The sequence below is a fragment of the Nomascus leucogenys genome, chromosome 8 (genome assembly GCF_006542625.1).
Source record: "Nomascus leucogenys isolate Asia chromosome 8, Asia_NLE_v1, whole genome shotgun sequence".
Taxonomy (NCBI): Eukaryota; Metazoa; Chordata; class Mammalia; order Primates; family Hylobatidae; genus Nomascus; species Nomascus leucogenys.
In genome coordinates this window covers 74,529,090-74,545,778 of record NC_044388.1, presented here as the reverse complement: position 1 = coordinate 74,545,778, position 16,689 = coordinate 74,529,090, and the positions used below count along the sequence as shown (strand labels likewise).

The 16,689-nt window shown below is 38.6% G+C and overlaps 2 protein-coding genes across 2 annotated transcripts; both read left to right on the top strand.

Moving 5' to 3' along the window:
• Positions 1 to 97: 97 nt before the first annotated feature.
• LOC100591193 (histone H2B type 1) lies at positions 98 to 9,226 on the top strand. The gene is made up of 2 exons (XM_003263258.4): positions 98 to 626; positions 8,965 to 9,226. The coding sequence occupies exon 1, from the start codon at positions 237 to 239 to the stop codon at positions 615 to 617; it is 381 nt and encodes a 126-aa protein (XP_003263306.1). The 5' UTR covers positions 98 to 236; the 3' UTR covers positions 618 to 626; positions 8,965 to 9,226.
• A 6,752-nt stretch (positions 9,227 to 15,978) lies between these two features.
• H1-6 (H1.6 linker histone, cluster member) lies at positions 15,979 to 16,689 on the top strand. The gene has a single exon (XM_004088751.2). The coding sequence runs from the start codon at positions 16,011 to 16,013 to the stop codon at positions 16,635 to 16,637; it is 627 nt and encodes a 208-aa protein (XP_004088799.1). The 5' UTR covers positions 15,979 to 16,010; the 3' UTR covers positions 16,638 to 16,689.

Below are 16,689 nucleotides of genomic sequence, written 5' to 3'. Positions count from 1 at the left end.
GGTAGTTCCTGGGGAGTAAATCCGACTTTTTGATTGGTCGGTAGCAAATGCTAGTCAGGTAGCCAATAGAAAAGCTGTACTTTCATACCTCATTTGCATAGCTCTGCCCACGGATGACAACTCTGCAGTTTGTCTTCCAATTAACTAAGAGGTACTCTCCATCCCTCATTAGCATAAAAGCCCTATAAGTAGCAGAAATCTGCTCTTTACTTTCGACACATTTCTGGTGTTTTAAGATGCCTGAGCCAGCCAAGTCTGCTCCCGCCCCGAAGAAAGGCTCTAAGAAGGCGGTCACCAAGGCACAGAAGAAAGATGGCAAGAAGCGCAAGCGCAGCCGGAAGGAGAGTTACTCTGTGTACGTATACAAGGTGCTGAAGCAGGTCCACCCCGACACTGGCATCTCTTCCAAGGCCATGGGCATCATGAATTCTTTCGTTAACGACATATTTGAGCGCATCGCGGGCGAGGCTTCCCGCCTGGCGCATTACAACAAGCGGTCGACCATCACTTCCAGGGAGATCCAGACGGCGGTGCGCCTGCTGCTTCCCGGAGAGCTGGCCAAGCACGCCGTGTCGGAGGGCACCAAGGCCGTCACCAAGTACACGAGCTCTAAGTAAACTTTCCAAGTAAGCGTCTTAACACCTAACCCCAAAGGCTCTTTTAAGAGCCACCAACATACCCACTAAAAGAGCTGTGGCCAGACGCCAAATTTTATTTGGCGGCGGGAGGGTATTAGAAGGTAGGGATTGGAGAGGGGTGGGGACAAATATTGCAGCTTAGAGAGGGACAAAGGGGCCTGAACCCGGAAGAAGCCAGCTATTAAAAATGGGTTTGGGGGGTCAATTCGTTGTGCTTAAATTTAAAATGGAGACAAGCGGCCATTTTGCTTGCTAACTCGGCGTTCCCGGAAGAAACCTGGCTCGCTTAGGTTTCGGACCCAGCTGTCTGTCGCTGTCTACGTCGCCAGGATCAACGGTTGCCGTAATGTCATAATTTCGCCACCAGCTTCCAGCCAATAGGCTGTCCTGTCATTTTTAATATTAACCATTCGAGGGAAAGCTGGTTTGAAACGCTGATTTACATAGCGGACCGGAGTGGGAACCTGGGCAGTAACTGTCTAAGGAAGGGACACCCCCTCCTCTGTTTTCGTGGCGCACACCTTCGTAGTATACTGAAAGCTGTGTCTCCTGGGTTTCCAACTGCCGCGGTAATAAAGTCTTTTAACCTAATATGCGTCAGTTTTGATAACAAGACTAAGGCAGTACAGAACTAAAGATTTAAGCCCTGCGCCAGATGTTGCTTCATACATCTTATTCTATTCAACTGGTTTATTCAAGATTCAAATCAAATTTTACTGAATCCCAGTGCTCAGTCAGCCATAAATGGTGTGTTGCCTGATTGAAACTTAAAATCTCCGTAGGGGGCTTGTAACATGCGGAAAAGTTTGAAAGTTGCTTTAGTAGAAGCCAACTGTTAACTGCTGGGTAAATTGACAAGCCTTCCAACACTGAACTGAAGGCCAGTAAGGACTAGGCTCTGGGTGGGAGAATGAAGAGGAGACGCCATTAAACTTAGCACATACCCTGTGTCTCCCAGAGGACCTTCGCTTCCTAGACAACTGCAGGCCGCTTTATGGCCTGGGAAATTCCACATTCCCTTAAGTATTTTACTTATGGTCTTTTCCCGGCAAAGATTTTAAGATGAAAGGTTAGAAGCAGTCTACCCATCTTTTTATTCAAGTCTAGAACACGTTTTTAGCACCTAGAAGTGAAGTTTGCTTTCTCCATTAAAAACCGGGAATATACAATAAATAAAATTAGTGTTAAAGCAGATTTTTACAAATTTAAATACCATGTAATTTAGGTTACAGTTATTTAACTTAAGGACTGTGTGATCTTAAATCTGCAATTTCTTTCACATCCGGAAAATCAACTAAGGCCCGTCTTTGGTGCCAGACAAGGCCTTATAGTTGAACACTGCTGTGCAATCACGGGCTGCCTTGCCTAGATAACTTATCTGAGAGATTCTGATGAGAAATGAAATTTCCGGAGTCCCTCACAAGTAAATTTTTTTTTTCTTTTTTTTTTTTTTTTGAGACGAAGTTTCTCTCTTGTTTCCCAGGCTGGAGTGCAGTAGTGCAATCTTGGCCCACAGCAACCTCCGCCTCCCGGGTCAAGCCATTCTCCTGCCTCAGCCTCCGGAGTAGCTGGGATTACAGGCATGCGCCACCACACCCTGGCTAATTTTGTATTTTTAGTAGACATGAGGTTTCTCCATGTTGGTCAGGCTGGTCTCGAACTCCGTACATCAGGTGATCCGCCGGCCTTGGCCTCCCAAAGTCCTGGGATTACAGGTATGAGCCACCCCGCTGGGCCTAAATGGTTTTTTTTCTGTGCCTCTAATGGACCTGGTCAAAGACTTATTCCCATTCAGACTGACCGCTCTCCTACCTGCCAACTAACTAATCAGTGTAACCAAAATCTGCAAACAAAATTAAGTATTCTTTCCCCGTCTTTTCCCCTTTCTCTTACATAAATTATGTTTTTGCCTGTGTTAGATGAAATAATTCTATTGCTTGTTCTCTCTTCTGTACAAGTACCCAGTAAGCAAATTATTAACTTCTTGGTCATTTATTTCTGAATTTTCCACCAAGACAGTGTTAATGTGAGTCATACAATAAGAACCAACAGAAATGTGTGACTTGGAAACAGCTTGTCTATCCCTGGACCCTTTGAGTTTTCTGTTCACCTTCCTTTGGCTTTTGCATGCTAAAAGTTTATCGTCTGCGTTTGTTTCTTGTTTTGGTTATTCTAATTGGACTTGGCTGATTGGTTGCATATTGGTAGCAGTAGTAGAATTTGAATTCTGGTTTTCTGGTCACATCATTAAGTGATTAGTCAGTGGAGAGGACAGGAAATCTGGTTTATTTATTAACTTTTTTTGGGGTGTTTTTGTTTGAAGATGTTGATATTCTCTGTGAGAACACAGGGTTAGAGTTGGTGTTTTTCTTTCTGACTTTACATGGGATTTGATGTTTTGTGCTTGTATGCCTCTTTACACCTTCCAAAACTTGAATTTTTTGAGTCCAAATAGTTGTCGATATCTGCAAAACCAGTATTCCTGTGTTAAGATGATATGAATATAAAATGGCTGCCCTGTTTTAACTTTTGACTTTAAGAAAGTGTTAGGTCGTCTAACAGGAGACAAAAAGGAAATCAAGGAAACCGAATGTCTGGTCTCAATAACTGCTATGCCAGAGGCTCTACAGCTTATTATTAATTTTAGTAATTTCACATTATTGCCCCTTCAGGTTCTTTAAGGTTAGAGGACAGAAGAAACATGTTGTTACAAATTGGACTATTGAGTCAGGAAAATAAGAGTGCTTTCAATATCTGAATAAAACAAAGATTTAATATTTTCTAAACCTTAATGAGTTTATTGTAAGGGATATGACGCTGGAAACTAGAATTTTCTACTAAACTGAGAATCAGAGAATTATTCATATTCTCAGCAATGGTACCACCTGAGGACCTCTGATCTTAATTACATACTTTTATTTCTTTAACTGATCAACATGCTAAATAGATAACCTATGGCTCTGTTTTTACCCACTTTAAATTCTGTTCTATTAGCACGGTTAGCTTTTCTAATTGGCAATAAGACCGAGACTATCCTTTTTTTTTTTTTTTTTTTTTTTTTTTGAGACAGAATTTTGCTCTGTGGCCCAGGCTGGGGTGCAGTGGCACAATCTTGGCTCACTGCAAACTCCGCCTCCAGGGTTCTAGCGATTCTCCTGCGTCAGCCTCCCCAGTAGCTGGGATTACAGGCGCACCACCACGCCTGGTTAATTTTTGCATTTTTAATAGAAATGGGGTTTTGCCATCTTGGCCAAACTGGTCTGGAACTCAGGTGATCCACCTTGGCCTCCCAAAGTGATGGGATTACAGGTGTGAGCCACCGTGCCCAGAAAAGACTATCTTATTTTATGAATTTAAATAATTGTGAAATTATCCACTTACGGGAATTAATAAATTATAATGTAATCTTAAATTTTAGTTGGCTTACATAAAGACTTAAAATACATCAATTTAAATAAACTCATTTGTCTAAAAAAAAATCAAAAATTTTCCTTGTGCTTTAAATGTGCTACCTCTTTAAGTTGTAATTCAGAGAAAAAAAGTTTAACTGTGAGTTTCATTAGTGGTCTTAGTTAACAGGTTAAAGTATTTTGTAAAAAAAAAAAAACTTCACAATTTTTAAATAACTTAAAAATATTAATACCTCTTTTATTAGTTTTTTTATAGGGAAAATATATAATACATCTAATCAATATTATTTTTTGGACAAATTGGCTTAATAATTTAATTTAAAAAATGGCTTCTTTATTATAATGTAAAAATAATATTAGCATAATATTATAGTATACACAAGTTTAGGGTTCATGTTCTAAAAAACAAAAACAAAAGCTAATTTAATTTGAATTTACTAAATTTCTACTAGTTGTACTGGTTAAATGAGTTAACATCATTTTATTTATAATTTTAAAATTGTAAATTATTCATTGAACCAAATTAAATCATAATAGATAATGTCATTTTAAAAAATGGAATTAAATTTTATGTTACTAATTATAAGGATTCAATGTGAGCTTAAGTACTCAGTTCACAATGTATGATAACTTTAAGAATTTAGGTGAATATTATTAAATTGAGTAAATTAGTGCTCAATCTTTGGATACCTGGACAATGTCTAAATTGGAAGGTACAAAATACAAATCACAAGAAACAGTGTAGTTTATGCAAATAACATTTTTACACAGTTTAGAATAACCATTGATAAACAGATAAGAGAACATATGATTGCCTTAGAATAGATACCGTTGCTTTTGCCACTTTAGATTTGTAAATCACGTACTGTATACGTGTGGGCCTAGAGGACCATGCAGGTTTTGGATGACTGCCTCTGTTTTCTTCATGCCTATGAGGGAACACAATTGCCTGCTTTGTTTAAGGGCTATGGTTAATCCAAACAGCTCTGACTCTATCGAGTACTATAGCTACAGAGAAACACAGGTAAGCATTCAAGATAATGACTACCTTGAGCCTTTACTTATTTAAAAAGCTGTTACTGTTAATGTGGTACATTCAATTTACTATGGATTGTCACTCTAAAATAAGACTTCAATCTTTTTCTTATTTTTATATAGCCATGATTTATATTCATATCTTAATGTAATAACCAATCTTCTCTGACAACATTATAACAATGCTGAAACCTCCATTTTCAGTACTTCAAACAACAAATACTGCTTTTATACTTCAGAGCAGATGGATATGTGCTTCCCAGTTGTAAACACATTTGGAATCTCACTGAGAAATACACTATCACTAAAAATACAGTTCTGAGATTCATTAAAAGACCTCCAGAATTCTGGAAGTAGGAAGTTTCCTCTTCAAAGTCTACAGATGAAGATGAGGTCTGAAATAGACAGCTTCTTCCTTCCTTTACCTGTGGTATTATTCTGTTTTGTCCTTTTCTCCATTAGCTGTCTTTTCAGTGATGAAATTTTGATCTGGTCCTCCCAAGTATTAAAAAACAAGCAAATAAACAAATCTCGGTTATATTTTACTAAGAGATTGGCATGCTAACTTTTTGCAGGTTTGTAACAAGGACCTTTGTACCTTGACTAAAAGTTCCTAAATAAGAATATTTACTAGAAAATTTATTTCTGCCTATGGCCCACATTTGAGTCAAAATAATCAATTAGGAAAAATGAACTTGTTTAACTAAAGTTGACCAAACTGATCTTTGAGACCTATTCATCTAACTAAGACAAGCCAATTAAATTCTTGGAGACAATTTGGATTTTAAGGAATTCTTATAATATTTGTAATTACCCTCATAACTTTTTTTTTGCCCTACTTCTGTACTTCTCTAATATGCAAATTATTAAATGTTGTTACAAAGCCATTTTCAAAAAAAAAAAAAAACTAAACAAACTCACATGGTTAGACTTGCTCCTTTATGAGATATTTTTACCAAAAATGGAGGAGTTGAAAAACTCTGGTGCCAGAAATCGTGAAGACATGGCCTACCTAACATGGAAATGTTGATTGTCAGTGGAAAATATTACACAGAGATAGCCACAGTGCTGCACAGCCAATCTTAAGTGTTTCTAGAGAATCACGAATTGTTTCTAGAGAATCACTAATTGTTTTCTTTTAACATTCTTGGTTTATACAAGAAGAGAGCATCCATACTAAACTCTTCTCTACTGAAAATAATGTGCAAACATAACACCCTATTCCTAGACAGTTTATAGTTTTTTTCTCCCATTTCTATTTTATAAATCATCTTTTTAAAATACTTTGTTGAGTGAGATCAGTCCATTGCTTGATATACCTTGTGCATAAGTAAATAGTATGCCAAAAATTAAATGTCTTTGAGTCACAGTTTGACAAACTCAACTACCCTGAGCCTATAGAGTGGTAATAATTGCCCTACTCATAAAGATGGGGTGAAGATTAAATGAAATAGCACCTATAGAACACTAGTTCCAGACATGGTATCATGCTAGTAAAATGGCTGCACAGCATTGCTCAATGATGACAAAAAGTGAAGCCTCTGGAGACAAACTCCAAGTTTGACTCCCAGATCACCACATATCAGATGTGGGACTCTGAGGCAGGTCATTTAATCTCTCTGTGCATTAGTATCCTTCTCTATACCTTAAGGGTGATGGTAATAGCACCTACCTTCTAGAAGTATGTAAAGATTAAAGATCCTTAATGCATGTAAACCACTGTGTTTACTGCTGTTTGACAAATTTTATTTATAACCATCTTTACACTCCTAAAAGGACTTGAAGCAGCTTATGACTGAAGACTTTGGTAGGAGTTGGCCTTCTGTAAATTATAAGAATTTCATAAATTATTTGATATAAAAATGCCAGTTGATCATAATATGTTTACTGAGGTCCAACAGGTTGAGAAAAAATACACTTTTTTTTCCCTGAATATATGAAATTAGCTCTCTGGGCATATTCCTAAGGACTTAAAGAATAACTGTCATTTCTCTTAAATCTTCCAGATTTGGAAGGATATATATAGTCAGCACATTGACAGATAATCCCAGTAGTCCTAAATTTAAAAACATTAAAAATTAGTGAAACTTTTCCTACCTTTAGCCTGTGTAATCCTGGATGACCAAGCATAAAATTAAATTGAGTAGAGTATACCACTGTAACATTTCCTGAAAGATATTCTAGGCTCTGAGTAATTTCTTTGGGGTCTGAAGATCAGTTTGACATATCCTCAAGTATCATGAGTTCATTGTAATTAAGAAAAAGGGAGTAAATCTGGAGAATGAGCCTCTTTCTTACTACTCCCTGACCTCAGTTCTTTTTTTCAGAGACAGGGTCTCACTTTGTTGCCCAGGCTGCCAGGCTGGAGTGTAGTGGCGCAATCACATCTCATTGTAACCTCCACCTTCTGGGCTGAAGCCATCCTCCTGCCTCAGCCTCCTGAGTATCTGGAACCACAGCAGGTGCACAGCACCATGCCAAGCTAATTTTTTAAAAAGTTTTTTGTAGAGATGGGGTCTTACTATGTTGCCCAGGCTGGTCTCAAACTCCTGGGCTTAAGTGATCCTCCTGCCTCAGCCTCCCAAATTGTTGGGATTACTAGCGTGAGTCACTGTACCCCGCCCCACCTCAGTTCTGAGGAGGAAAAAATATGTAATAATAATGGGACTTTGATTTGCTGATTTAAAGATTCATGTAATTCATCCAGTGCGCAATTTGTAGAATAATTAATAGAGACATCTGGTCTCGTGTTTCTACAGTTGTTCGTGCCTTGATAGTAGATCTCCTTGCTGCTGGCTCAGAAGGGTAAAAGAGCAGAAATGATGGGGCTTCTCTCATTCTATGAGGAAGTAGACCTATGTAGAGGAAGCTACCTGTGGTAAAACCTTATCCTCATCACTTAAAATTCTAGGCTTATTCTCTGACCATATCAAGTTTTCAAACGGTAAAAGAATTGGATTCAAGAGAAATATGAATAAACTTTTGTTTTCACTTTTCTCCCTCCTCTCCCCTCATTCTCCCTTCCTTTATTTTCTTGTCCTTAGTTTTCTTTTCACTTTTTTGTCTACTGTTATTGGCCCAAACTCAGCTGTAGGCTAGAACAAAAAAAAATTGAAAATTAAAATGTGCCCCTTTTGTTGTTAGACTTGCTTAAACAATTGGGATAATGAACCTTGGACACTAGATTTTAAAACACACAGATTTGAGCTTCAGTGCACTGAAATAAATATATTTTTAACAATTAAAAAATAAAATTGCACGTTTAAAAATTGTGCAGAGACAATACACGTTCTGAGATCCTGAATGGAAGGAAAACTGCTAGCCTCAAGAGTGGATCAAAGATGCTCAGCAGGCAACAGAGTAAGAGCATGTTGGAGGGTTTAGAGAGAGTGCTCTAAAAATCAGACAGTCCCTACAGCCTGGCCTTTGTCGCTGTTATCTTCTTTATGAAAAACACTAAGTCTTTTTTCCTCGCTGGACAAACTCTTATCCTTCAAGGTTAGATCAAATGGAACTTTAGGACACTGACTAGGTTACATTCATCTTTTAAGAGCGTACAGGGATTCAAGGGCTAGAGGGTGTGGGTTTACTGCACAGGCTCACTATCCAACAGCTGTGCTACCTGGGAAACTTAACCTCTCTGTGCCTTAATTTCCTCATCTATAACGCAGGGAGAATGACAGTAGGTATCGCATAAGGTTGTTGCAACAACTAAATGCATTGGTATCTATTATGTAAAGTGCTTAAAACACTGCCTGGCACAGAGCAAACATCCAATGAACTTCAGCCATCATCATTATCATTGTTCTCATAGTCAAATACAATATCTCATATCTGATAAATTACAGAAGTGAATCAATCACTCTCTCTCTTTTCTCCAGGGGGAGACAACAGCTTTTAGACATATCTTTTCCAGCGGTCGTCGCTGCTGGACACTGTTTCATCTTGCAAATAAACCAATGAAAATGAGTGATCGTAGAAGAAGATAAATGGAGGTATTTTGAACTATCAAAGAAGGACAAATGAACACCTGGCTAAGAAAAATTAGCTTTTTTTCTATGCATAAAACTATTAAAATGTTCTTCATAGAAATTTATGACTCGAGAAACATAAAGACAAAATTAAAATAACTCCTAGTATCTCCTATTCTTTTTATATGTATATCATATATATTCATATTCATATATACATATCTCACATCATGTGTCATATATAAAATAAATTTAGGTGTCATATGATATGTATTTAGATAAATATACTTAGAAAATTTTTTACGGATGTATAATTTATGGATGTATTGATAATTATGTATTCGTTATTGACTACTTCGATTGATTCCCATTTTTATGCATTATATTATAGATTATACAGCTCACACATCTTTGTACATAAATCTTTGTTCAAATATTATTTCCTAAGGATAGACTTCATGAAGTGGAAATACTAAATCAAAAGTGAAAAACATTTTTTAAGGTTCTTAACATATACATTCCCAAATTGCTATTCAGGATCATACCAATTTATAATCCCAGCATAATATGGAAATTCCTGTTTTATAGCACTCATATTTACAATAAATTTTTAAAATCATTGTTAACCTAATAGGCCCCCAAAAGACAAAAAATTGAAATTACATTTCTTTATTTTAATTACTCTATTACTGAGGGTCATTTTTCCCATGTTTCTTGTTAGCCATGACCCTATAAGAAATAAACTGCGCTGCAAAATGATAAACATGATTATCAGTCATTACATGGGAAGGCACTATATAAAGAATAATACCTTAGGTTAAGGCCAAATAAATATTTATCAGGTGCCTCTTCTGCGGAGGACTCTGAAGGGATACTAAACTGCATTTAGCTGCATGCAACTGAAACTACTTTTACCTACATTTTCTCTTACAAACATTATAACTACTCTTTGAGAAAGTGTTTACTATGGACTGAATTGTCTCCCCATCCCCCCAAATTCATATATTGAAGCCATAAACCCCAATATGACTCTATTCCTAGACAGGACTTATAAGAGGTAATTAAGGTTAAATGAAGTCAGTAGGATGGGTTCCTAACTGGATAGGATTGGTGGCCTTATAAGAAGAGGAAGATTCTGCACTTGGTCTTCCAAATTAAATAATTTATTTAAAAGAAAAAAAAAAGAGGAAGAGAGAGAGCTCTGCACATATACTGAGGAAAGGCTATGTGAGCTCTCACAGTGAGAAGGTAGCACTCTACAAGCCAGCAAGAGAGCTCTCACCAGAATCCAGCCATGCTATACCCTGCTCTGAGACTTCCAGCCTCCAGAACTGTGAGAAAATTTTGTTGTTTAAACCACACAATCTATGGTATTTTGTTATGGCAGCCCAAGCCAACAAAGACAGCATCATTGCTGTCACTTACAGACAATAAAACTAAGACTAGGAGAGATAAAAGTTAAACTTGTCCAAGGTCACAAAAGCCAGAAACAAGTGAGGTGAGAAGCTGACCTTGTTCTCCTCAATCCAAGGCCAAGACTCCTCCACTCCACATGTGGATAGCCACCTCACAGTCAACAGCCAAATGTCCACACCCCAGAGTCAGCATTAGACCAAGATGTCTTACCAGGAGACAAATGCCTCATCTTGAATAAATATGTTCTAACAACTCACCCATGTAAAATATTGAACCTCATGAAAAACAAAAATGCAAAGTATGTAGAAAACTATGCTTGCCACTTAACTGACAGTGATACAAAGCTTAATGATATCCTTACAGTCTTGGAGGGGTTTGTATATGTGGTGAAACAGGTGCTCACGCACTGCTGATAGACTGTAAATTGGTCCTAGAGAGACAAATAAACTGGAAGGAGATATGCTGTACATTTACTTTTTTAATGGAAAGATATGAGATATACCTGGAAATTCGATTGACCATGCATCTATTTCTTCAATGGGTATGCACAGTTGAGCTGTTCCCATGCACCAGGCACTGTAATGGGACAATTGCACATGACAGTCAAAAATCTCAGTCTCATGAAGTCGACATGCTCATGGAGAGGTGCCACCCACTAAACTAATATTTGTATATCAATTATGGATACATTGGGCCACATTTTACAGAAATTCACTTACAGTGGGTTAGCCAGAAGGGATTTGTTTTTCTCGATTGGCAAGACGGCTAGGCTGTTTTGTTGGGGGCTGGCAGGAGCTGTCTAGGCTGCCCAAGTATGCAAGTCTCTTCTATCATCCTGTGTTAACCATCTTCCATGTAGCTTTCAACCTCATGGTCATCTGCAGCATGTCTAGGGGTCATATCTATGTTCCATGCAGGAAAAAAGGGTAAAGGCAAAGGGAAGTAGGCATGTACCATCTTAATGCACACCTTGGTTTTCAGAAAATTTAAGAAGAGAGATTTTCTGCTTTTTTCTGCCTTCTGTATTCTGGATTACAACGCAAGAGAAATGTCACCCTAAATTCTAATGTTTTTCTCTCCTTGCTTTCAAAAACTGACTCATTAGCCTCCATGTGGCTTGGAAAAATTATTTCAGTCATCGAGTAATGAGCTGTTCATAGAAATGTTTTGGACATCAAGTCTGTGTTGTTAACATTATACATGTTAAGCATAGAATAAAAAACAACATGATGTGGGTACATTTCTTTACTTACATGTAAGTACTTATATACTTATAGCTGAAAAGAGAAGTTGAAATGTCAGGTGGAACGGAAATAAGATTACCACCTAGATGTTTCCCCTATGGGTGATTTTCAGCTATGCTAATCTTTCTTCCAGGTCAGGTACTTCCGGAACTTCCTAATTAAATGGTGGCCCTGATCTTAGTTCCTCTCTCCTCTTAGACATTTTCCAGGACTATATATAGAAGATGTGCAGTTTATAAATGAGTAGCAGAAACCTACTGAACAAATTATTCAGGCTCATCTGAACAGAGAGGACACCCTCTCTGCTACACTCTTTCAGTGATTTCCCTACCTTGGGGTCAATTATTGTCTTGGACATTGATTTAAGCAATAATAACAACTGTTGTCATTGCTTATGTTTGGATTTTATCTCCCAAAATAGATGGTAAATTCTTTAGAGAGCAAGTAATACTTAAAAAAAAATTTTTTTAGTGTTTTTTTTTTTTCTGCATCTCTCAGCCCTGTAATAGCATCATAATTACACTTGTTAGATTTTTAGAGACAACTTTTACAAAACATGGACTTATCTACATACCCTTTCTACAAAACAGACAAATTAAATACTCGGTAGTTGAACAAAAAAAAGCAGTTCAAATAAAATACTTGAAAATGAAGAAATCATTTGAACAGAGTTAAAGTTAATTGTAAAATAATGTCTGTAAAAATTATTGCCAATCAAATATAAAGTTCAAAAATAGTGCCTGAAAAAGGAAGAATCATATGAAAAGGGAGTACTCGTTTTAAAAATGTTAGATATCAGGAAAAGCCAAGAAGTGAATATGGTAAGAGTGCTATCAAGTGAAACCCTGCTAATCTCACTGAACATGTAAAAATCTGTAGATGCCTTTATTTTATTCACTCACACACATATGTAGAAAAAGAAATATATGGTAAACATTTGAAAAACCAAACTGGAATGTAAAATTAATACTTTAAAAAATGGGCTGTATACTTATCACCAGAGATAAGAATTTATTATTTTTAAAAGAAAATCGTTATTTTCTTTGTGACTGTTTCCATGACTTTGCTACTTAGAAGTTAGAGATGCCAAAGTTTATCTAAGAAAATGTTTATGGAAGTACTATTTCAATAATGAATGTTTAGAAGACTGAATTTCCTGACTGGGCACAGTGGCTTATGCCTATAATCCCAGCACTTTGAGAGGCTGAAAAAGGAGGATCGCTTGAGTCCAGGAGTTCAAGACCATCCTGGGCAACACAGCGAGACTCTGCAGCAAAGTAAAAAGAAAAAAAAATTGAAAAAGGAAGACTGAATTTCCTTTGGGCAAGTCATGTGACATTCCTGTGCCTCAGTTTCTTCATCTATAAAGTTAATTCCTACATTTTTGGGGGAGGGGGAGAAAAACTTAGGATAGTGACTGGCACAGGAGAAGCACCATATACTATATATATGTGGATATAATTTGCTTTTATGGTACCATTTTAGCTATCTAATGCAAAATATGAATCTTTTTTTTTCTGGGTCTTAAATTATGGAATGTAAGAATTTTCTAAATTCTCTAATTCTGTGTTAGTTTTAAAGCAATGGAGTAACATATCTGTCAACTTGTAAACCTGATCCACAATTTGACCCCTAGCCAGTAATATTTAATAGTACAATGCTCAGAAATTATCAAAAGTCAGAGAAGCCAAACAAATGTAAAAACATACAGGTGCTCAGAAAAGATGCACCTGTAATCTCTCTAAGGAGAAATAATTTCCAAACTGAGTGACACAGTGCTTTAGTGAGTTGTGAAGTCAATCTCATGATTTCCAACCTAGTGTTCTTTTAAAAATGAACTAGTCCACAATAAAACATACTAAAGTGCTGATGCTTAAGATAGTATTTTTTTCTGAAAAAAAAAAAAAAAAAAAAAAAAAAAAAAATTTTTTTTTTGAGACAAGGTCTTGCTCCGTTGTCCAGGCTGAAGTGCAGTGGCACAATCATGCTCACTGCAGCCTTGACCTCCTGGGCCCAAGTGATTCTCCCACCTCAGCCTTTTGAGTAACTGGGACCACAGATACGTGCCACCACACCCAGGTAATTTTTTAATTGTAGAGACAGGGTCTTGCTATGTGCTTAGGCTAGCCTTGAACTCCTGGGCTCTAGTGATCCACTAGCCTCAGCCTCCCAAATTTATGGGATTATAGGCATGAGCCACCTTACCTGGCCTGTTTCCTGAATTTTTTTTTTTTTTCAGGTGTTTATGCATATGTGTGTGTGTATGGGTATAACAGAGAGAGAGAGAAAGAAACTTTTCTATCTCACTTTGCAATCAGAAGTTTGAAGTCTTTTGGGTTTTGTTTCAGAAATACTTGAAATGTAGACTCTCCTTTACCACACTGTCCCCTTAGGCAAGGTCTTTGCCATTCTTCTGAGACTATTGCAACAGACTCCCAACCTCTGACTGTGGGCCCTTCTCAATAATGATTGTTTATGCAATAAATCTAAACCCAAGACAACTACAGCAATACAACAAATCCTCTGCTTAAAAACTTCCAATGTCTGCCCGACGCGGCGGCTTACGCCTGTATTCCCAGCACTTTGGAGGCAGAGGCAGGCAGATCACCTGAGGTGGGGAGTTCGAGACTAGCCTGGCCAACATGATGAAACCCATCTCTACTAAAAATACGAAAAATTAGCCAGGCGTGGTGGTGGGCGCCTATAATCCCAGCTAATTGGGAGGCTGAGGCAGGAGAATTGCCTGAACCTGGGAGGTGGAGGTTGCACTGAGCTGAGATCACACCACTGCACTCCAGCCTGGGCAACAAGAGCAAAACTCTATCTCAAACCAAACCAAACCAAACAAAACAAAACTTCTAATATCTGCCAAATGTCTCACACAAGTATTTGGGGATCTTCACAAAATGGCCCTTATGGAGCTTTCCTTTGCTGAGACCCTATGCTCTGGCCACACTGAACTCATTCAGCATCCCAGAAAGGCCTTGGCCTTTGTGAGCAAGCTCTTGTCTCCAGGCCTCTCACAAAGACCTGTTCCAGTAGAAGCTCAGGGGAGCACACTGTACATTATTCCAACAACCCTTTCCCCACAGCTATGCAGCCAAATCTGCCAGCTCAGTTAATTAATTAAGCAATTCAGAGATGAGGGTCTGCCCAGGCTGGAGTGCAGTAGCTGCAACCTCAAGCTCCTGGGCTCTAAGTGATCCTCTTCAGTCTACCCAGAAGCTGGGACTGCAGGCATGTGCCACCACGCCCAGCTAATTTATTTATTTTTTTTGGTAGGAACCAGGCCAACCTAGTCTTGAACTCCTGGCCTCCAGCCTCCCGAAGTGCTGGGATTACAGGCATGAACCACTGCACCCAGCCAACCCGCCCAGTCTTGTTAGACATGGGGTCTGTAGTTTCTAGTAGGTTCTTGAGTCTAGAGTTCCTACTTCATGTTTTATAGTTAATTTAGGGGAGGGACTGTGTCTGTTTATCTGGGGAGGTAGGGGCGGGCAGGGGGATAGAGGGGACTTCAATTAATGAAACCTGAAGCAAAACTCAGTTGAGGGCACCGGTCATGAGAGTGGCCTGATTATGGCCAATCTTACATAATGTGTGAGATCTTGATATTACCCCATCCTTGAGAGTCCTCTATAAAGCTACAGGGACTTGGGAGCACCTTTAATTACAGACAACCCATGTTCCTGTGGATTATGCATTATTAGATTGCACATGCCTAAATAAAGACATCCTCTGCAGTCTTTTGACAATTCTATAAGCATCTTCTGACTCCGCAATTAGACAGCTAAGAGATCTGTGTTACTTCCCTCACATATATAAATAATTTTAAATAAAAATTATGGCGCGAATAATTTATTTCCTCTACCGATTTGAAGCTATCCATTTGGAAGACCACTCTGAAGAGATGAAATACATCTTCTGCCAAAAATTACTTATTAATTTACAAGGAAAAGGGGAAGTTTTGTTCCTCTCCTTGAATTTGACTGAAAATCGAGGGCTTTCTCGAATAGTTTTGGCATCCAGGGTCATTTTTCATTAAAAAGCAAAAAGTCATGTGAAATATGAATTTCCGCAGATTATTCAGCACTAGACCCTGGGAGATTCTGTAAAGAGGGGTTTTGTTATAGTCAACTTTTCCGGGTAAAACAAACACAAATACTCCTCCTCCAAGGGGCGGGGGCGGTGCCTAGGTGATGCACCAATCACAGCGCGCCCTACCCTATATAAGGCCCCGAGGCCCCGTGGCGTTTTTTGCTCTTCGCTGGTTATTACGTCTTGCGTTTCTCTGTTATGTCTGAAATCGTGCCTGCATCTTCTGCCGGTGCTGTTCCAGCCGCTATGGAGAAACTTTTAGCCAAGAAGCGAGGGAAGAAGTCGGCTGGCTCGACAAATGCAAGTCGCAAAGTGCCGAACCTCTCTGTGTCCAAGTTGATCACCGAGGCCCTTTCAGTGTCAAAGGAACGAGTAGGTATGTCTCTGGCTGCGCTCAAGAAGGCACTGGCCGCTGCTGGGTACGACGTGGAGAAGAATAACAGCCGCATCAAACTGTCCCTCAAGAGCTTAGTGAACAAGGGAATCCTGGTGCAAACCAGGGGTACTGGTGCCTCCGGTTCCTTTAAGCTTAGTAAGAAGGTCATTCCTAAATCTACCAAGAGTAAGGCTAAAAAGTCAGTTTCTGCCAAGACCAAGAAGCTGGTTTTATCCAAGGACTCCAAGTCACCAAAGACTGCTAAAACCAGTAAGAGAGCCAAGAAGCCCAGGGCGACAGCTCCTAAAAAAGCTGTTAGGAGCGGGAGAAAGGCTAAAGGAGCCAAGGGTAAGCAACAGCAGAAAAGCCCAGTGAAGGCAAGGGCTGCGAAGCCAAAATTGACCCAACATCATAAAGCTAATATTAGAAAGGCCACATCTAAGAAGTAAAGAGTTTTTCGGGAGGCCGATTTGGAAAGAACCCAAAGGCTCTTTTAAGAGC